Raw genomic sequence first — 21,391 nt, 5'->3', positions numbered from 1 at the left:
ATGGCTGTGTTGAAACCACAGAGGGCAGTGGGCAGAAGCAGAGGCATAACTGTTGCCAACAACAGGAACCCTGAACACACACACACAAACACACAGAGGATAACTGGGGAGAGAGAACTTCCTGCGTCTTGGCTTTCCCCTTGCTCCCACATCACACAGGGCGTGGATGTAGGGAGTCTTTATGGAAGAGAAGTAGATTTTGTGCCTTGGCGACCCATCGGTTGGAATGTTCTAGAAAAACTTCTTTTGTCCCGGGGGGAGTACTTGAAACCTTCAGTTCTGAAGCTCCTTTCTGGACCATGCTTGTCCAGTGCTTGACCGCACAGTGGATCAACACTGTGATTTTTCATCATTACAATGGTGATGATGGGAAAATGACTGGCTTTTGGTAGATCCAGCCCTGGGCTGTTGAGGTCAGGTGCCTCCTGGCCCAGTGCTTGGCGATTACACTGTCTTCCACACTGGGCAGCAGTAGCAGCAAGAGCAGCCGCCAGCTGGCCACACGGACACGAGGGGAATGACTGAGGCTGTGCAGGGCTTTGTGTTGCTCAGCCAGGTTGGTGGGTAGTTCAGCTGGACTCGATGCGTTTCTCACTTGTGATGGTTGGTGCTTAGAATGAGTTCACGGGGATGTCACCTCATTGGAAGTCCAGGACAAGCTGGGTGTGCACCTAACCTGGACAAGGGGTCATCTAAGAGCTGTGGCCCTGCGGCCACCTTTGAATTGTCGTGCTAAATAAACAGTAGCGGCGCTGGCCGCTTGCTCTGAGGCAGACGGCTACCCCTGCTATTGCATATTTTTTCTCCCCTGAATTCTTTAGAAATGTTCCAGATCTGTTACATTAAGGCCCTGCTCTCTCCACCAAATGCTTGGCAACCATGAAGAATAAGGTACATGGGCAAGGAAGAGCAAGCAAGGAGAAGGACATTTACTGAGCTATGGTGGAAGCTCCTGGCAGCTGGAGTTTGGGGGAGTCCCAAAAGGGAGTAGTTACAAAGAAGGTTGTGTCTAGGGTTTTGTTTTGTTTTCTATAAGGTTTTTAAATGGAGGATTTTCCCTGATTGGAGGCTAAAGTCAAACCTCAAGTACTAGATAGGAGCCCCTCAGGGAGCGGAATTAGCTGTTTTGCATAGAGATGCTAATGAGGTGCCACTGAATTGATGCACAGGCCAGAGGTGCAGTAACTGGTTTTGCATGAGGAAGTTGGAGGAATGCTCAGGGAGGTCCCCAGAGTCAGGACCTGCAGCTGATGCAGCCCAGTTCAGGGATCCCCTTGTCCCCTTGCCGCTCTCTACCTACCTGCACTGACACTCTGTCTCTTGACTATCACCGTTGGCCGGCCAGTGACACTCAGGCCCGTGAAATCACCCACCTCTGGCTCAACAGCTTGCTAATGGTCAAGTGTAAAAGGAGAAATGCACTCTGGGATGGTAACCTGACTGGGAGGGTGGCTTTGCAGCAGGTGTGAGGCAGTGCGACTCTGAGTCCCCCCACCTGGGGCAGAGCGGGACAGGAACACCACAGGCCCCCATCTCTTGAGAACCTACTATGTGCTTCAGGGAACACCCGGCCCCTGTCTCCAGGAGGTGTGCAGGGGAAGACATGAGAAAAGATCTTCTCTCTAGCACCGGCAGTGAAATGTGTACCATGTTCATACTGCGACCCCAGCTCTCAGCCCTGGGTGACACCTCCCCGTAGAAGCACAGTTCGGAGCCACTGACTCTATCAACAATTGGGCCAGGTTCAGGAATCCCCAAGGAGACATCAGCAATGCAGTCTGTAGTATGTTTTCCCAAGAAAACCGGAAGGGCCACCTCCCAAGACAGGCTGCTCCTTGTGCACCCCATGTGCACACCTGGAAGGAGTAGAGAGTGAGGCTTGGACAGGGACACGCTGTGTTTGTGTCATGGGCTTCATGGATGACCTGTGTACTACGTGAGATGCCCCGTGTTTCCTCACTGGGGCTGTATTTAGAAGGCTGACTCCAAGGGCGAGAACTCCTCCAGCCCCCATGGATTCCATTCAGCCCGCTGGGACTGTATTTTCTTACCAGAAGATCCTTCATAAATATCAGTTGACTTTTTTTGTGGTGATCATTTTGTTATGTGCAGTAGCTGGACTCTGGACTAGGCCTTCCTTTACATTAAGTATTCTCCAAATATTTGGTTGTGGGATTTAATTCTTAGGCTGCTGGGTGTCATCTCGTCCACTGTAGCCTTCAGCTCACTTGGCATCAAAGGTTTTAATCTACTAAACAGTATACATATTTGAGACTGCAAGAGCAAGGGCGTTTGTCTTCAGAATTGCCAGCAAGCATCCACCTTTTTAGGTCATTGCTCCTCAGATCTAATTTTCTAAGCCACGCTAGTGTTAAGTGTGTCATTTCTGCATTTTAAAATGTTGGACTCTGTGATTCAGTGTCAAAATGTTCCTGATGAAGTTAGCACTAATGTCTGGGTTAGTACCTTTCAGGCCTACAGCCGCACCAGAAGGTTTTTCCACTCACCAAAGCTAACTAGATGCAGATTTCACAGCTGGAACAGGGCAACTAAGGCACCAGAGCTGCTTTGAAGACATCAAGGGGAATGTCAGATCTCTACAGCAGACAGCCGGGTCCTAAGTGGGTGGTGATCTGCTTAAGGACGTTCCCAGGCATGCCTTCTGCTTAGGACAGTTGAGAGGCTCCCTCTGTCAGGGCACAGAAGTTCTCCCTAGCATTCACAGAAGATAGAATTAATAACTATTGATTTTATTGCACAAACACAGGAAAAAAACATTGAAATTCATGCATATGGTGGGGTGTTCAAGAAGTTCATGGAGAATGTATATTATGCTTGAATTTTTGACACCAGGATAAATTTTGAATTCCATTTTCCCACAAGCTTTTTGAAATGCTTGAGCTCGGTGCCTCTCAGAATGGCTGCTGAACTTAGCACAGCTTGATGGAGCTGCCACCTGCAGTGCCAGGCATGGGACACACATAGCCAAGAGAAGCTCCTTGCCTGCCTAAGACCACTCACATCCGTGGGATAGCTCCACAGCTGCTTAATGATGCTAGCCTGAAGGGCTGGTAACCAGGAAGAGGGCAAGGAAAAGGGCCACCTCTTCTATTTCTGTATCCCTCTACCCTCAGTGCTGCCTTCTCTCCCTGGAATATTCTGAAATTCTCGACCTCTTCCTTTGCATCCAGCCTCTTGCAAAATAGGTGCATCTCAGTGTTCTCCCTACTGCTAGGCTTGCTCAAGCTTTGAGCTAAAGGTTTTTCAAAACTCTGCCAGAGATTTTCAGATCTCAGAAAGTCTCTTAAACAAGATAGGAGGTGGCAGAATCAAGATGGTGGAATAGGGTGAGGACATGTTTAAACAGATAGAGAAACGTTAGCCAGGGTGAAGCAGAGAGGGCACATTCCAGGAACTAGGAGAGGACAGAACGACAGCAGAGGGGTACCTGGAGAATGATGGACACAGGAAAGCAGCAGAGACAATGGTGTGGTGTTGCAGTGACCCAATACCCCAGTGGCATTAAGCAAGCAGCCATCTGAACTGCACCAGCAGCCAGAATTCCACCAGCAACCAGGTGGAAAGGGGAGTTCACCAGGATCTCAGAAGGTGAACCCAGACAAAGAACTGCTAGTCCTGCTGATTTGTTTGGTTTGACCAGGAGAGAGACAGAGAGTAGCAGATCCCAAACAGGTGGTATGGGAAAGGAGTGGATTTCATAGCCCAGTCTGCCCCCTAAAGCCAAATCAGGTACCATTTTGTGTAGGGAGGCAAAGGCTATGGGACAGATCTGCACACGCACTGAACTGGGAGTGAACTCATTTCTGGCTCAGTGAACTGCAACAATGTGGCATGTTACAGGTTCCACCCAAGACAGGTCTGGGTAGCCCTCATATCTGATGTCCAGCAGATCAAGAACTCTAGCAGTGACACATCAGGTGTCATTTTGTACAGTGTGGAAAAGGGGTGAAGACTGCAGGGACAACAGTGAGCTGTGCATGTGCTGAACTGGGAGCAAACTCACTGAGTTCAGTGGATTGCACTGGTTCCACATAAAAAATAATACCGACTGTGGCATCATATGGGTCAAAATAGGTCCGTGTGCCCCTCAGACCTAACAGCCAACAGGTTCCAGCAAGATCAGCACCTCCAACAACCCAGCTATATAGGACACCTGGTGTCTCCCTAATCCTGGGACCTGCTCCAACCAGAAGTGGGAGAAAGGTTGCACAGACAATGGTGCAGCCTCAGCATAGTATCACAGGAGGTGGAGATTGGTGAGCCAGGAGCTGGGGCTGCGGAGACCATGGTGGAAATCTAACATAAGAACCCAGACCTGGAACTTGCTTTAAGAAGTGGCACAAATGACTGTAAGTAAAATTGAATTATAGACCTGTGGGTGACACAGCTTGGAAACCTGTCCTAAGCAGAAGACTGCTAACAAGAAGTAAAATTAACAAGAGCAAAAGAAGAAACAAAGGGACAATGAATATTACTGAAGACTCCCCTGCAAAGGAGCAAAACCCGATGCCAACCTCAGAGTTAACTAAGGAATACATTGAGAAAGTGGGAGATACAGAATTCAGAAAACTCATTATAAAGCTTCTTACCAACAATGAGAAGCACATACAGGAGTTCAAGGAATTTAAGGAGTTTGTCACACAGGAAAGACCAATACTGAAACAAACTCAAGCCGAATTATTGAGAATGAAGGATGCAATAGAGCAAATTAAAAATTCAGTTTAAAATCTCCATAATAGAATGAAGGAAGCAGAAGAAAGAGTCTCAGAATGGAAGATATTTCTTGTCACAATGGGGAAACAATCAAAAAGCTACAAGAAGAGCAGGGTCAAGCTAAAAAAATATTCAAGAATTAAGTGACACTATTAAAAAGGCCAAATATAAGAGTTATGGGAGTCCCAGAAGGTGCACAAAGAGAAGCTGGATTTTAAAAAGTGTCTAAAAAACAATAAGGGAAAATTTCCCTAATCTGGAGAAAGAATTGGGACAACAACGTCCAGGAGGGACACAGAACTCCCAACAGGGTTAACCAAAAACAGTCTTCACCATGATACATGATAATTAAGCTCTCTTCACTGAAACATAAAGAAAAAATCCTTAAATGTGCACGTAAAATAAATCAGTTGACATATAAAAGAATGCCAATTAAATTCGAAGCTGGTCTCTGACAGGAAACTCTACAGGCCAGAAGAGAATGGAGCAGCATATTCCGGACTCTAAAAGAAAAAAATTGTCAGCCCAGGACAACGAACCCAGCAAAGCTTTCCCTTGTCTTTGAAAATGAAATCAAATTCTTCCACAGTAAAGAAAAGTTAAAAGAGTATGCCTCTTCCAAACCTGCCCTACAAAGGATACTTAACGATGTTCTCTTGACCTAGAAAAGGAATAGTGTCCACCAAAACCAAAGGCAAATGCAAAGAACATCGCAGTAAAATAACAACAGAAGACTAAGTCAGTGAACAAGCCACTGTTGAAAATGACAGGACCAAATTATCACCTATTTGTATTAACCCTGAATGTAAATGTCTTAAACTCATCAATCAAACATCATAGATTATTAGACTGGATTAAAAAACACCAAATGAATCTATTTGGGTTTTGTTTTTTCTTTTTTAAGATTTATTCACTTTTATTGCAAAATCAGATATAAAAGAGGAGAAGAGACAGAGAGGAATATCTTCTGTCTGCTGATTCACTCCCCAAGTTACTACAATGGTTGGAGCTGCACTGACCCGAACCCAAGAACCAGGAGATTCTTTTGCTTCTCCCACGTGGGTGCAGGGTTCCAAGGTTTTGGGCCGTTCTCAAATGCTTTCCCAGGCCACAGGCACGAAGCTGGATGGGAAGCGGGGCCACTGGGATTAGAACCAGCACCCATATGGGATCCTGGCACGTGCAAGGTGAGGACTTCAGCCGTTAGGCTGCCAGGCCTAATAGAAGACATCTCACCAACAAAGATTAGCGGTAACTGTATCTCATGGATTTTGATGTTTTTGTTTTTAGTTTCATCTCTTCAAAACTCTTACGAAATTCTTCACTGACTCACAGATCATACAGTAGCATCATTTTCTTCAGGAATATTCTTCATTTCTTTTTCATTTCTTCAGTGACAAATCAACACAAAGGCGCTAGCTACTGCTGGCTGGGTGTATTTTGCCATGTGACTCTTTTGTCTTAAGCCGAGCAGTATTCTCAGTTGAGCTTTTTGTCATATAAATGAATGCATTCGGGGGAGGGGGTCTCCAGAAAGTTCATGAAAATTTTATATAATAGTGGAAAAATCTCTCCATGGTTTTCAAAACTTTTTTTGGCACCAAAATAAACTTAGGTTTTCATTCCATTTTTTTCCATGAAATCTTTGGCGTGACGTTCTGTTTGCGTACACAAAGAGCAGAGGGAGTGTGTGTGCTGGGGAGCATTTGTGGCTCCCTTATACAGGGTTCTGGGGTTTCCAGGTGGAGGAATGCCAAGGGAATCTCGGCAGACTGTCGATCCTGACCCAGGGGTCGGGAGGAGCCAGGACCCTGCTGATCTGATACAGCTTTCAGATCACATAGCTGTGCGACGTTGTCTGCAGTCATATACCCAGGGAGCATCCCTTAAAGCTCTGGGTGCCAGACTGCACCCCCCCAAGTCATGAAATTAGAGCCTCTAGGAGCAGGAGCCAAGATCCCAATACATTGGCAAGCTTGCTGTGTGAGCAACTGTCGATTTCTGCCCAGGGGTGTATGTGCATGTGTGTGCGGGTGTGTGTGCACACAGCCCCATTAACTAACAAGACAAAGTGTCCAGAAATAGGTTGCGGTCACTGCTGACTGCCAGCATGTCCTGTCAATGTGCATGAGTTGAGATAATCCATTTCTGTGCATGCCACCAGCACTGGAGGTCCGAGGACAGCTCCAGCCCCAACCTTGACCCCTGGGGTCTGCCAGCTCCAACTGTGTGGCAGCCAGCGTCTCGGCTGAAGCCCTCATGGATGTCCACTTGTAGCCTCTTGTTCTTGCTGGGCAATCTGGGCAGCCCAAGTTGTTGTTAGCGAACCTGAAGGGGCTGTGGGGTGTCCAGGCAAGACTGAAGCTGCCAGTATTATCTTTCTAAACCCCACTGCACTTCAGTGAGGGTAAGTCTGACTTCAAGCCTTCCTCAAGTGATTCTCTTGTGAAATGAGTCTGTAACAAAACATGAAACTTCCAAGAGCAAAATTACAGATTTGTATGTTGATTCATATTTTGTGGAACTGGTCCTGATGAAAGTAATAAAATAAAAGGCAGTGTTGGTATGATAAATTGTAGAAGTGCTTCAAACTTATCTCTAATGACATTTTACAAATGTATGTTAATAAAATCTACATTCCTCTCACCCCATCACTGTTCTTGAGGCCACCAGGCAAACCTGAGCTGGTTTGAGCGGTGCCTTCTTCATCTCTGACCCCAAAAGAGAAGTGGACAGAGTGCTGTTGGCATGGAGGCAAGGCCAGCTGCGGTAGCAATGACAACCCAGCTCCAGCATCCCAACACTGTAGGGGCTGGTTACAGGGGTGGCCCTTGTCCAGGATGGTATTTGGGGACACCCGGCTGTGGTTTGCAGGGATATCCCCCAGGTACCGAGAGGAAAGAGTAGGTAAGGCCCATAACCTGCACCCATTGGTCAGGGCTTGGTCACCTGCTTGGAGGAGTGAGGCGCTAGTCCCAGAACAGAGCCTGAGCAAGGTTTGGTATGTGTGTGTGTTGTGTTTCAGGTGGCCTTGAGACACCAGCCGTGGAGGGCATGGTGCCCTGGAGGATCAAGAGCGACTAACTGACAGATGTTTGCCCTGTCTCTGCTCTGCCCACAGATATCGCAAACGGCACCAGTTCAGGGGGGTACCGTCCACCTCCCAGAACCAAAGAAGTCATCATCAATGGCCAGACTGTGAAACTTAAGTATTGTTTCACCTGCAAGATCTTCCGGCCCCCTCGCGCCTCTCACTGTAGCCTTTGCGATAACTGCGTAGGTGAGTGGCTGCCCAAGGAAGGATGGAACGCCTGTGGGGTGGGTGGTCTGGGAGAAGGACTGAGTGTCCCTGAGTGCTCAGGGGGGACAGGACTTGCACCATGCCCTGCCTGCTGCCACCACAGCGCTTCCCAGGCCAGCCCTTGCCATCCTTTTCCATCCTGCAGTGCCTCAGCCTCAGCCTCACTGCACAGGCAGCCAAACCAAGGCCTGCAGTGCCATCAGCAGGCATTTGGAATAAAACCTTTCTGCCCCAGGTCCCCGCACCGAGCAGCTGGGCTGGCCACACGCGTACAGGACACACTCTATGCAGTGTCCTTGTCCTGCACTCACAGAGGGCTGTTGGGGTGAAGAGCTGGAGGACTTGCACTCCAGGGTGAGGCCCAGAGACAAGAGACCATAATCTAGAGTTAGAGTCCATCTTCCCAGAGAACATGGAGCCCTTGGCTCTCTCCAGAACAGAGGAAGGGTAGAGCAGGAGTGCTGCGAGAGGCCGCTGTGCAGCTGCTGACCCAGCTCAGGAAGGGCTTCCGGGCCTTGGCAACTGTTTGGCAGGTGCTTCTTGTCCCTTGGCGCTACCTACCCAGCACACCCCCTGCCCCTCCTAGGCTGCAGCTCCAAAGAGGTGGCAGCCAGTAGGGAAAGTAGCAAAAGAGGTGAAGGCGTCGGTCCCAGGGGAAGCCCCTCTCCCCAGCCTGTGACCTGCCTCCAGTGGGACAGCTCAGATAGTCCGGGGGGCTACATGAGGCAGCCAGCAACTGCTGCCTGCCCAGAAGAGGAAGGTACTGCTCAGGGCAGATCTTGTCTGGCCCAGTAGCTCAGGATTGAGTGCCAGCGCTCGTAGTCTTAGAACCTGCCACCTCTATGTCCCTATAGAAGAATGAATCCTCTTGCTGTACTTCCTGCTGTGCCACTCAGCTTCTCTTTAATGTGTCACAGGTTTATTTTTATCTTGATGTAAATGCTCTTACAAAATGTTTTCCCTACCAGGCTTCATCTTGAGTTGACTTAGATGAATTACCAGAAACCTTTCCCCACCCCCGAGCAGAATAGCATGGGGTTTGGTCTCCGTTTTGCTGTGTAGTGGGGATGGGGCGTCTACTCCACTGGGAGCCACCTGGAATCCACATGGGGCAGCCTGGGTACAAGCAGCAGCCGTGGGCCTCCCACAAGCTCCTGAGCCTCTCTGTACCTCCATTGTCTTCATCTCAAGAGAGAAAGATGAGGCAGGATCTGCTTGTGGGCTGGCTGGCAGGTTACATAGGGCTAACACACCTGAAAACATGGAGTATTGCCTGCTATGGAACAAGTGCCCTGTCATTACCAGCTCCTGAAGCGCTGGCGACTGGTCCTGTCCGTCCTCCCCAACTCAGTTCCCTGACTGGTCACCCTCTGAAGAGCAGCTGACCAGTGCCACCCCAATCCTCCGTGGCAGGGTTCCCACGAGGACACGTGACAGCCTGTGCTGGGGACACCAGGCTCGGTGACCAAGCCCCCCTCTGGGGAACATGGTCAAGCCAGAGCAGGCCAGTAGCTGCTGGCCTGTCTCAAGGGAGCTGTTTGCTGAGCTGTGTCATTTCCTCCTGGGCCTGCCCTAGGATGAAATCGCAGGTGGCGTACACCTATTCGTGCAAACTGTGTTAATTTGCATGCCTTCTCCTGCAGTGGCTTATTCTAGTCTGAATTTTGATAGATAGGGAATTATTTTCTATAAGCTCAAATCCTCTGCTGAATAGTTATCATTTATAATTTTTTAAAAATTTTAATATTTATTTTTATTTGAAAGACAGATTTACAGAAAGAAACAGTCTTCCGTTCACTGGTTCACTCCCCAAACGACCGTAACAGCTAGAACTGAGCTGCTCCAAAACCAAGAGCTTATTCCAGGTCTCCCATGGGTGCAGGGTCTCAAGGACTTGGGTCATTCTCCACTGCTTTCCCAGCCACAAGCAGGGAGCTGGATGGGAAGTGGAGCATCCAGGATAAGAACTAGTGTCCATATGGGATGCTGTTGCTCAGGCAGATGGTTGGGCTACTCTGCCGTTGCACCAGCCCCAGAATGCGGTTCATTTAAACTAAGCTGCACCGGGCAGTCGTCCAAAGGCCACACAGCCATCCAGATGCGCCTTACTGCAGTTTCCAGAGAATTGCCAGGCCACTGAACCTTCACATGACCTATGAGCAGAGCAGAGATCTGGGGAAGACAGAGACCACCCACTGAGCAGTCCAGTGGCAGAGTTTGCTGCCTGCCTATTTTTAGAAGGAAAGTGTTTACTAAGAAGATTGTTTGTGCAGCAAGGAGGGAGTAACATGACGGGCCAAGAACCAAGGACCTGTTCCGTGGCTTCCTGGGTTTTATTTTTATTTTTATTTATTATTTTTTTTGTAGTGAATGGGTTTGGCTGGTGCTTGCCATGCATAATATGCAAATGTTTATTTGCATTGGACAGAGAGAGGAGAGGAAAAATGCAGTTTCCAGAGTAGTTCAGAAGGGATTTTTCTTCATCAGGTAAGTTTGACATGAGAGCCAGTGCAAGTGCTCTGTGTTTTCAGTTGAATATTGAGGAGAGTGCAAGCTAGTGCTGAAATGTGACTAGCTGGAGAGCCTCACAGCGAGGATGCACACACAAGCTGCACGCTGGTCCAGGCTGGGTCAGTCACCGGATGAGCCTGGAACCGGGGGAGCTAGCTGGACACTCCAGCTGTTTCCATTTCTGTAACGTGGCATGATCCTGATGCTACCAGGTGGGTTTCTTTTAGGGTGAAGCGAGATTGTGCCCATGAAAACACCAGCACTGAGCGCCCACCTCTCTCTCTGCACTTTGCTGTTCTCAGCTGCCCTTAGATTGCCTCTGCACATTTCAAACAGAGGACTTGGGATCATTTTTCCTGCGGGCCGTCTATGAGCTGGAGGCGTGTTGTGAACCACCAACAGCTAGCTGGTGCCTCACAGCAGGGAGTTTAACTGAAGGAGCCGGCTGCCCGGAGTGTGGCCTTCGCTTGAAAGCTGCAGGTGTGTGCAGTCCCTGAACAAGAGAACCCTGAGGGGAACCCTGGTCCAGGCTTAGAATAGCCAGCGGCTTTCAATGGAATTGAGTGTTTTTAGCATTACCCAAGCTTTTTTCTTGTGATTGATGTGGTCACATGAAGTGGACAGGCAGGAAAGGTTACTAACCACTGAGACAAAGCAGGCAGGCATCTGCAGAGGCAGCACGCAGGGTGACTTGACCAGATGGGACAGGACCCCCTTTACACCTGCCATGCTGCCTTTGAAGGTGCCGTGAGATAAAGGGCCATGCACATCGCCCCATTGGGCCATGCCAGTCAAGGAGCACACCTTCAGACACACACAATCACACCTGTCCCAGCACCTGATCCTGTTAGACTCAATGCTTCCCCCGGCTGTGTGGGTGATGTGTGTTCTGCTGTGTGCCCTGTGACTGCAGGTGTGTGGTGTGTGTGACTGTGGGTGTGACTGTGTGCCCTGTGACTGCGGGTGTGTGGTGTGTGTGGCTGTGTGACCCGAGACTGTGGGTGTGTGGTGTGTGTGGCTGTGTGCCCTGTGACTGTGGGTGTGTGGTGTGTGTGACTGTGTGCCCTGTGACTGTGGGGGTGTGGTGTGTGTGACTGTGTGCCCCTGTGACTGCGGGGATGTATAGCTCTGTGCCCCTGTGCCTTTGGGTGTGTTGTATGTATGTGGCTGTGTGCCCCTGTGTCTTTGGGTGTGCTGTATGTATGTGGCTGTGTGCCCCTGTGTCTTTGGGTGTGTTATATGTATTTGGCTGTGTGCCCCTGTGTCTTCGGGTGTGTTGTATGTATGTATGTGGCTGTGTGCTCCTATCACAGTCATCCTTGACATGAAGAGGTCTGATATGGCAGAACCTGGGCATGGTGGCCACCCTCTCGTGTGAGTAGAATCTGGAGTTCCTGCCTGGTTGTTTTGGGTGTGGTCAAGAGTTCCTTGGTTTTGCTAGGCAGGCCTGTGACTTGTGAGCAATGGAGAAACCAGCGTTGTATGGTCCTCAGTACCTGCCAGGGGAGCAGGGTCCACGTGTTCCTCGCAGATATTTTCACCACCTTTCATGAGCACCTGAGTAGGCGCTGTGGCAATGACCAGATACACCAGGATGAGGAACCAGACTCAGGCCAGTCGAGGCAGGAAGCGCGGGATTATCTCATTACACAGGTCCCGGAGAGTGGGGTTTACATTGGGTACAGCCAGTGAAGCTAGTTCATGTGTGGTGTCCACGTTCCATGTGGGACATTGTGTCCCATTTCACAGTCCCAGTTCAGCTCCTGCTAATGTGCAGGGGACGTAGCAGATGATGGCTCAAGTGCCTGAGTCCCTGCCACCCGTCCGGGAAGCCAGGTCGGAGTTCATGTTTCCTGGCTGGCCCAGTCCTGGCAATGTGCTCATTTAGGGAGTGACCCAGTGGATGTACTCTCTTTCTCTTGAGCTCTCACTCTTGCTCTCTCACTCTGTCTCTCCTCCTTTCAAATAAATGAATAAATCTTAAAAAAGAAAGAAAGAAACAAATCATCAACTCTTCTGCACTAAATAGCATTGCTCAAAATATAAAAAACATTTAAGGATAATGTGCTAGTGAAACCATAACATACTCTGAGTTTTGTTAATTTAGTCTACTTTTATTCATTCAAAAAGCAGAGAGATAGAGAGACAGAGATCTTCCATCCACTGGTGCACTCCCCAGATGTCCCCAAGAGCAACTGGCTGGTTAGACCCAAGTCAGAGCCCTGGAGACCCATGCACTCAGTCATGACACGCTGTCTTAGGTGTAAGTCTTTAAAAGAAGTTGGGGTCATAAGGGGCACATTCCAGTTAATAAATATTTGTTGAACTTTGTTCCATAAAGTATGCTTTTTTATTTTTCATGAAATATTTATAAAAAGTATGTAAGGCCACCAAAAAAAGGTCTGGCTTCTTAAGTGCAGATTCTACACAATTCATGTTATCAGATGACACCACAAAACTAGAAAGCAATCATACAGGTATAAATGCAAAACACTAACAACCAGTTGTAGGGCTTTTTATTTTTTCAGATTTACTTATTTAGTTGAAAGGGAGACAGAGAGAGATCTTTCAGCTACTCCTTCACTTGCCAGATGAGTGCAATGGCCAGGGCTGGGCCAGAGCAAAGCCAGGAACTTCTTCCAGGTTTCCTTTGTGGGTAGCAGGGACCCAAACACATTGGTCACCTTCCGCTGGGCGTTAACAGGGAGTGGGAGTGGAAGTGCAGCAACCAAGACATGAAGTGGCACCTTTATAGGACACTGGCGTCACAGAGAGGGCTTTTCATGCTGTGTCGTAACACCAGCCCCAATTATAGATTTAAAAAAAAAAAAAGGTTTTTTTCACTTTTGGGTGACACAAGTTTGAGAAATGAGAAATGCAGTTGTGGAATATTTAGAAAATGACAGTAAGAACAACACGAAAGACAGCTGTGTCATTCAGAATTCGAAACACACACGCACTGGCTAACCCTAAGCAGACAAAACGTCAAATGAAGATGTTCAGATTGCTGGTGGAATCGGCAAAGGCTGCAGATGCAGAACTGAGGCAGTGGGGCTGGGGCAGGGGCGGTGCTCCTGCCAGAGGCTGCCACAGGATGAGCGTGAGCAGGATGGCCACGGCCCTGTCACCATGCTCTTTCTACCGCGTCTGCAAAAACCACAGGCTCCAGAAACGTGGGTAAGGGCTGTTTGGCTCCCCTCCCGGGCAGCGCCCCAGGCAGGGGTGGTACCTGCCCTGCTGTCCGCTCCTGAAATGAAGATGGGGTTGTAGGGTCCTGCCTTGTGCCTATTTTGGGATTCTCCCCAAAACAGGAAGTTTACTTGGATGACAGAGGACCAGTGAGGTTAAAAAAAAAAAAAAAAACAGCTTTAGAAAGTCCCATACAAAAACAAAGCTAAACTTAGAACTGAATAAACAAAGCGTCCAAATCCAGAAGATAGAAGAAGATTGAAGCTAAAGAAAACAGAGCAGAAACAATGACCTAAGAAAAGCAGAACAGTTGGACCCGGCGGTGTGGCCTAGTGGCTAAAGTCCTCGCCTTGAATGCGCTGGGATCCCATATGGGCGCCGGTTCTAATCCCTGCAGCTCCACTTCCCATCCAGCTCCCTGCTTGTGGCCTGGGAAAGCAGTCGAGGACGGGCCGTTGCGGCTCACTTGGGGAGTGAATCATCGGATGGAAGATCTTCCTCTCTGTCTCTCCTCCTCTCTGTATATCCGGCTTTCCAATAAAAATGAATAAATCTTTAAAAAAAAAAAAGAAAAGAAAAGCAGAACAGTAAGTGGGAGGCCAGAAAGTAAGTGGGGTAGGATGAAAGGAGAATGACAGATTGAGATGAAGTGAGTGTAGGTGACATTTTGTTTGCTGTTTGTGTTTTGTATAGCTGTATGCTGGTTGATTGGAAGACCTCCACGAAACGTGATTTTCTTAGGAAACTGGCCAAAGATGAGTAACAAATCTGAATGTATGCCAAGCCATGGAAAGCTGGAATGAGCGCTGAGGGATGGTCCCAGACATGCTGGCCCAGGCAGTTTTCTATCCTGTTCTGAAAGGTTGGATGGGTGTTCCATCTGTCTCAGCAGGATGCCTTAACCCTGAGTCAGAACCTGATAGAAGTTACATGGAAAAAGAATTCTTATTTGTAAGTGTGTGTAAAAGGCCAGCAGGAAAACAGCAAATTTCATCTAGTAGTTTACGAAAGAACCAGTTCTAGAAGGGCATATTCCAGAAATGCAGTGTTCTAAAAACATTTATTTATTCATTTATTTAAAAGACAGAGGGATATAGAGAAAGATCTTCCATCACTCCTCAAATATCCACAGCAACGTCTGGTGGAGCCAGAGACCCAGAACTCTGTCTTATGGGTGATCGGGGCCCAAGAAGTTGGACTGCCACCTGCTGCCTCCCTGGGACATTCACAACGAGCTGGATGATCCCACCCTGCATCAGAGTACCTGGTGGGATTCCCAGCTGCTCAGCTTCCCATCCAGCTGCCTGCTAATGCCCCTAGGGAAGTAATGGAAGGTGTCCCAGAAACCTGGACCCTTGGCAACCATGGGACGGACCAGATGGAAGTCCAGGCTCCTGACAACCATTTGACGAATAAAGCAACCAATAGAAGTTTCTCTCTCTCTTCCTCTCTCCCTCCCTCCCTTTATCACTCTGCTTTTCAAATGAATTAACAAATGAATAAATAAGTATCTTTTTAAAGATTTATTTGTTTTTATTGGAAAGTCAGATTTACAGAGCAAAAGACCTTTGAGCCACTGTTCACTCCCCAAATGGCCACAATGACCAGAATGGCCAGAACTTAGCTGATCTGAAGCCAGGAGCCAGGAGCTTTTTCCAGGTCCCAAGGCTTTGGGCCATCCTCTACTGCTTTCCCAGGCCACAAGCAGGGAGCTAGCTGGTTGGGAAGTACAGCATTCGGATGCAAACCAGTGCCCATATGGGATACCAGCACTTGTAAGGGAATAAACAATGCAGCCATTGCAACAGACCCAAAGTAAGGAGCCTGCTGCAGTGAGCTGCTGCCTGTGACCCGGCTGCTCCATGTCGATCCAGCTCCCCACCACTGTAGCTGTGAAAGCAGCACAAGATGGCCCCAGTGCTTGGGTTCCATGCAGGAGACGCAGATGGAACTCCAGGTTTCCAGCTCTTCTATGGCCGTTTGGGCAGTGAAGCAGCAATTAAAAGACCTCTGTCTCTCCCCTCTGTGACTGCCTCACAAATAAAAACAAGCGTCATAATTTTTAAAAAGCACAAAGAAAAATCTAACTTTTCTTGTAAAACACTGAAGTGAATCCCATTAATGTTAGGAACAAGTGTGATGTCCTCTCTCACTTCAGTATTTAACATCTTTTCTAATTAGTATGATTAAAACAAGAAAAAGAAAAGGGTGAACATGTAGTTATTAAAATGAAAGAAACCAATGTGTTGATTCTCTGTATATGAGAAGAACACCAGTAACAACGGTACCACTAAACACTAACCCTGGCTTCTGGAGGTAGTGGGTTTAGCACTGCCCAATAGGTGCACTCAAACAGTGCACCCCATGCCTGTTAAAACTCACCACTGAAATCAACATGCGTGGCCTGAAATGTATGTGAATGTGTGGTACAGTCCGAGGCAGGGCCAAGTCATGAGAGCACTGCCTGTCCATTCCAAGGTCACACGGGCAGCAGAGGGAAGTCCCGCTGGGGGCAGCACAAGAAATCACAGCTGTGCGATCCCAGGAAGTCCCCAATGCCCCACGATGAGCTCGGGACAGTGACCTCAGGGCTGACGCCACGCACCTCTGTGTGTGGAATGTGTACATGATGGCATCATTGTCCATTTCTTTATTCCCACAACTCTCCCAAGGCATCATTAGACCCCACTGTTGCTGTCAGCAGGCCGTTAGGGTCTGCAGTGATGCAGCAACAGCGGGTCCAGTGGTAGCAGGGGCTGGGAGAGCCTGCACTTGCCAGTTCCTACGCTGAGCCTCAGAACCCCAGGAGGAGGAGGCAGACCATGGGAGGCTGGGTGCCCTGGGTAGACAAGCAGAGACCCAGGGGAGCGCAGCAGCTCAAAGTGGGCCATGTTGGCGAGCGGGGAGGAAGGCGTCTGGGATGCGTTGCTGTGTACTCCCTATGGGAGTGCCTGCAGAGTCTCCTGCCACAGTGGTACCAGTCTCTACTCTCTCAGGAGAGATGCCAGGCCCGCTTCATGCCAGCGGGCCAATTTTGCCTCTGTCTGCAGTTTTATCCTTTTTGTTGTGGTTTAAGCAATAGCTTAAGTAAACAACATGTCATCAAAATCCGAGTTGTGGTGTCTGGCCACCAGTCCTGTCTGCACCCTCTCCCACCCAGGGCTGGGCCCTGTGTGCCTCAGTCCAGCCGATACAGGTGCCTTACCTGGCTCTGGACGAATAAATGGAACCATGCGCTCTTTTAGCTGAAGGCCAACTGGAGGGTTTCTCTTGTCACATCTACTTGCAGTCCTGAGGGTTTAAGGGCACTTAGAAAATGACAGCTGATGTCAACCAATGGGACGTGACTATGATTTTATCCAGTCCCTATTTCTTTGTACATATATTTGAAAGGCAGAGCTACAAAAAGAGGGAGAGACAGAGAGAGATCTTCTGTCTACTGGTTCACTCCTCAAATGACCGCAGCCATTGGAGCTGGGTCAGGAACCAAGAGCTTTGCCTGGATTTCCATGTGGGTGCAAGAGCCCAAGCACTTGAGCCCTCTTCTACTACTTTCCCAGGAGCATTAGCAAGGAGAGGCAGAGCAGCAGAAACTCAACCCGGCATTTTTATGGGTCTGCCGACCTCCTAGGCAGCTTCGTGATAATGCACCTGGGACCCGGGAAGGTAGCAAGGGATGGCCCAGGTGCTTGGGTCCCTAGCTCCTGTGTGAGAGAGCAGTGTTCCTGGCTCCCAATTTCAGCCTGTTGCCGCCATTTGAGGAGTAAACCAGCAGGTGGAAGAGCTCTCTGTCTTGGTGTTTGTCTCTCTTGTGTCACTCTGCTTTGCAAACTAATAAGTCAATCTTTAAAAAAAAAGTGCTCATTGGCTTTTAGCAAACAACATTTGTTTTTCTCATCTGCCCCTGGGTCTCCTGGGACCACCCTAGGGAAACAAATGAGCTTCACTCCAGATGCTCATTCCAGCTCAGGCACCTGCTCACATTGGATTCTTAGACCCAGGCCGAAGGTACAGCAGCTACCTCAGGGCCCTGTTCTTCCTGGGGCTCTCTGGACCCCATGGTGTGCATCACAGCATCTCCTAAATGTTTAGGGCCCATCCTTGCAGATGGGAGCAGAGCTAAGTGTGTGCTCGTCAGTGGGGCTGGGAATGTTGGCACGCACGGGCTGTGGGCAGGGCAAGTGGGGAGATGTGGAGGCTCAGCTAGTTTATCGGGGGCTCTCCAGCACAGTCACCCACATGTGCTGTGGAGTCGCACCCCCTAGAACCACAGCAGGCCTGCGGGGTGGATTTGGGGGTTAGAAGCCAAGGCAGAGATGTACCAGCCCTGAAGCTGTTACTTGTGGCCCCATTAGCGGATCTAGCTGCTTCCCGCTGGCTGTTACTGGCTTCATGCCTCGCATGTGCCCACCCACTCTGTAGAAGTTGGGCTGCAAAGGCTGGAAGCTTTGATGAGGAGTACTTTGGTTTTGAAAGCTATGAAACGTAAAAAGAGCTATGAACGTAATCTGGTTTGTTGGAAGTTGGTGCAGTTTTATTTTCAAAAAGGCTGAATAGTATTTTTTTAAAAGAACTAACTGAATTAGAAGGAGTATGCTTTTAGGCAAAGGGAAAAAATGCTGACATTCCTGCAGCATGCTGTGACCTGCAATTATGACCTGTTTGCTGGAACATGTGAAATGAATCCATGGAAGCAAGTTGCTGTTGTGTGTGGCTTCTGACGTGTCCGTGAGGCCTTTGTGGCACTCGGGGCCATTTGGTGGTAGAACCACCACATGCTGAGACGGCAGGGACACAGCCACACCCAGACGTGTTCCGCCCCCTGGGTAAACCACAGGCTCGGAGCAGAAGGGCACTCAGCCCTGGCATGATGGTGAGTGGGCAGCAGGAAGAAGTGGAAGATTGTTAACAAGTGACAGAGGTTGTCGCTCCATGCCCCAGGCCTGCAGCGCAGTGGCTGTTGTCTCTGACAGTTGGCGTCTACTGGCAGAGAGGCTTGCGTGGGCACAGGCCTGGGACTGGGTGCGCGGTGGCAGAAAGAGGGTGGTGAAGGACAGATATATCAGCCTTTGCGGGCAGGGAGGGGAGAAGGCGACGGTCAAGGTCTGCTGGAGCCCACTGTGCCACAGCTCGGTACAAGAAGCTCACTTTTAGAGTTGCTCCTGGCCTGGGTGCTATAGCTGGAATCCAGGGAGAGCCCTTGAACTTGGAAGGGAATAAAAGCCATGGGATCTTCATTTCACTGCTGTCAACATGAAATTGTATTTCCTTCCTCTGGGACGATTGACAGTACATCTCCGGAATCCATTGTCACCCCTTGGCCGTGGCCAGGGCCCACGCAGACACCAGCACATCTGTTTGTAACCCCTCTGAGATGGCTTACATGATGGTTACATGATGGAGCTTGTTGGTGAGTGAATAAGTAAGCCCGCACCTGCTCACCAAATCACAACAATGTTTCTTCACTGTAAATCGCTTTTGTACCATCTCGAGTGTTTATTGGATTCAGCATGCTGAGTCCAGGGCATGTAAAACAACTGAAGAACCCCTGGCACATCTTGTTTAGACCCTCCCATTGTTGAAAAATAAGACTCTTTAAAATAAAGGGAACTGGGCCTGTCACAGAAGCCTAGCGGCTTAAGTCCTCACCTTGCATACACTAGGATCCCATAGGGGTGCCGGTTCATGTCCCAGTGGCCCCACTTCCCATCCAACTCCCTGCTTGTGGCTTAGGAAAGCAGTTGAGGACAGCCCAAAGCTTTAGGACCCTGCACCCGTGTGGGAGACCCAGAAGAGGCTCCTAGCTCCTGGCTTTGGATTGGCACAGATGCAGCTGTTGCGCTCACTTGGGGAGTGAATCAACATACAGAAGATGTTCCTCTCGTATCTCCTCTTCTCTGTGTGTCTGATTTTCCAATAAAAACTTAAATAAATAAATAGGACTAAGTAGTAGGTAAAATGAAGTCACATCATCTCTCCACCCCTTTTGAGGGTTGTGCTAATTGTCTTTCAAGAATACCATTTTTTTCCAAACTGTTTTTAAAAAGCAAGGCACCTCACATTTATTCCTCTACCAAACCCAATGCAGATGTGCAGCTCACTCAGCTTCCTACAGTGGGCAGGCCAGGCACCCCATCTCCACCCCGCACCAGTCGGCTGCTGGAGCCTGGCACCCTGGGGAGCTCTGCTGTCCATAGAGGGTGTTTGTTTATCATTTTCTTTGGGAAGAAGGGAGCTCAGAGGGCGCTGCTGGGGAAGCGCTGCACAGCTGCTCACTGGGTAAACAGAGCCCTTAGGAACAGCTGTTGAAACATCGTTGAGACTTCATTCCCTCCCATCCCTTTATGCTCCTGAACAAAAAAAACGAACCCTTGCTTGTAGTTAAATTTAAACCTCCCAGGAGAGTGAAATATTTGCAACACTGTCTTTATTAAAAAAAAAAAAAAGTAATTATCTTATTTGAAAGACAGAGTTACACAGAGAGGGAGAGACAGAAAGGAAGAACTTCCGTCTGCTGTTTTACTCAAATGGCCGCAGTAGCCAGGGCTGGCCAGACCAAAGTCAGGAGCCAGGGCCTTCACCCAGGTCTCTCACATGGCTTGGGAGAGGCTCAAGGAATTGGACTTTCATCTGCAGCATTTCCAGGCACATTAGCAGGGAACTGGTTGGAAGTAGGGCAGCCAAGACTCAAATCGGCTTCCGTATCGGATGACCATGCTTCAGGTGGCAGCACCGACCCGTACAACGCTATCTCCACCTGGGTTTAGGGTGGTTTGCATCACGAAACATCCCCTAAAAGTTGGAAAAAATGTGTGTGTGTACACATATGTATGCAGGGCTCACTCATGGCCCACAGTGGACCTCCCACTGCCCTGTTGCTACCTGGCCATCCCTGTTAGCTTCCAAAGAAGCTGCTCCTAGTTTTTATTGATGTGACCGGTGGCACATTGGGAAGACTGTTGCCTGTGGCGGGTGGTATAGGTACGGGTCTGCTGATGGCGACAGGGTGCTTGCCTGCTTGATAAGAACAAGTGACCAAAGCCAGGCCACCCTATCTGGAGCCTGCTGGCAGGTGAATGCTTCGGGGACACCTGCTACCTCTGGGCCTCCCCCGACGCTGCCCACCACTTCTTGTTTCGGCTGCTGTGATCTGTGCTTGCCCACTGGGGTAGGGAAGGCACAATCCACTTCAGTTCTCTCTCTCTATCTCTCTCTCTCTCTCTCTCTCTCTCTCTCTCTCTCTCTCTTTGTGTGTGCGAGAGAGAGAGAGAGAGGGAGGGAGAGAGGGAAAGAGAGAAGGAGTATGTTTAAAGATTTATTTGAAGTGTGGAGTTAGAGAGAGAGGGGGTAAGACAGAGAAAGAGATCTTCCATCCACTGGTTCACTCCCCACATGGGCGCAGCAGCTGAGGCTGGGGCTGAGCCAGACCAAAACCAGGAGCCTCTAACGCCCAGGTGGGTCTCCTACGTGAGTGCAGGGCCCCAACATTCGAGCCATCTTCTGCTGCTTTCCCAGGCCCACTAGCATGGAGCTGGTTGGAAGCACAATAGCTCGAACTTGATCTGGTGCCCATGTAGAATGCATGGCAGATGTTTAACCCGAGGCACCACAATGCCAGTCCCTCAATTTCAACTCTTTCAAAGTGTCTTTTGGCCA

General features: G+C 49.2%; 1 protein-coding gene across 2 annotated transcripts in view; it reads left to right on the top strand.

The window, feature by feature from the left end:
- The window catches only part of ZDHHC14 (zinc finger DHHC-type palmitoyltransferase 14), a 238,030-nt gene that overhangs the window by 185,636 nt on the left and 31,003 nt on the right, over positions 1-21,391 (top strand). For both annotated transcript variants that reach the window (XM_036494066.2, XM_004595450.3), the window contains exon 3: positions 7,856-8,014. In XM_036494066.2, coding sequence (XP_036349959.1) covers positions 7,856-8,014 — 159 coding nt within the window. The remainder of the gene's footprint in view (positions 1-7,855; positions 8,015-21,391) is intronic.

This window comes from Ochotona princeps, chromosome 1 (assembly GCF_030435755.1).
Source record: "Ochotona princeps isolate mOchPri1 chromosome 1, mOchPri1.hap1, whole genome shotgun sequence".
Classification (NCBI taxonomy): Eukaryota; Metazoa; Chordata; class Mammalia; order Lagomorpha; family Ochotonidae; genus Ochotona; species Ochotona princeps.
The sequence above is the reverse complement of the archived record's forward strand: the minus strand, read 5'-3'. Positions and strand labels throughout refer to the sequence as shown.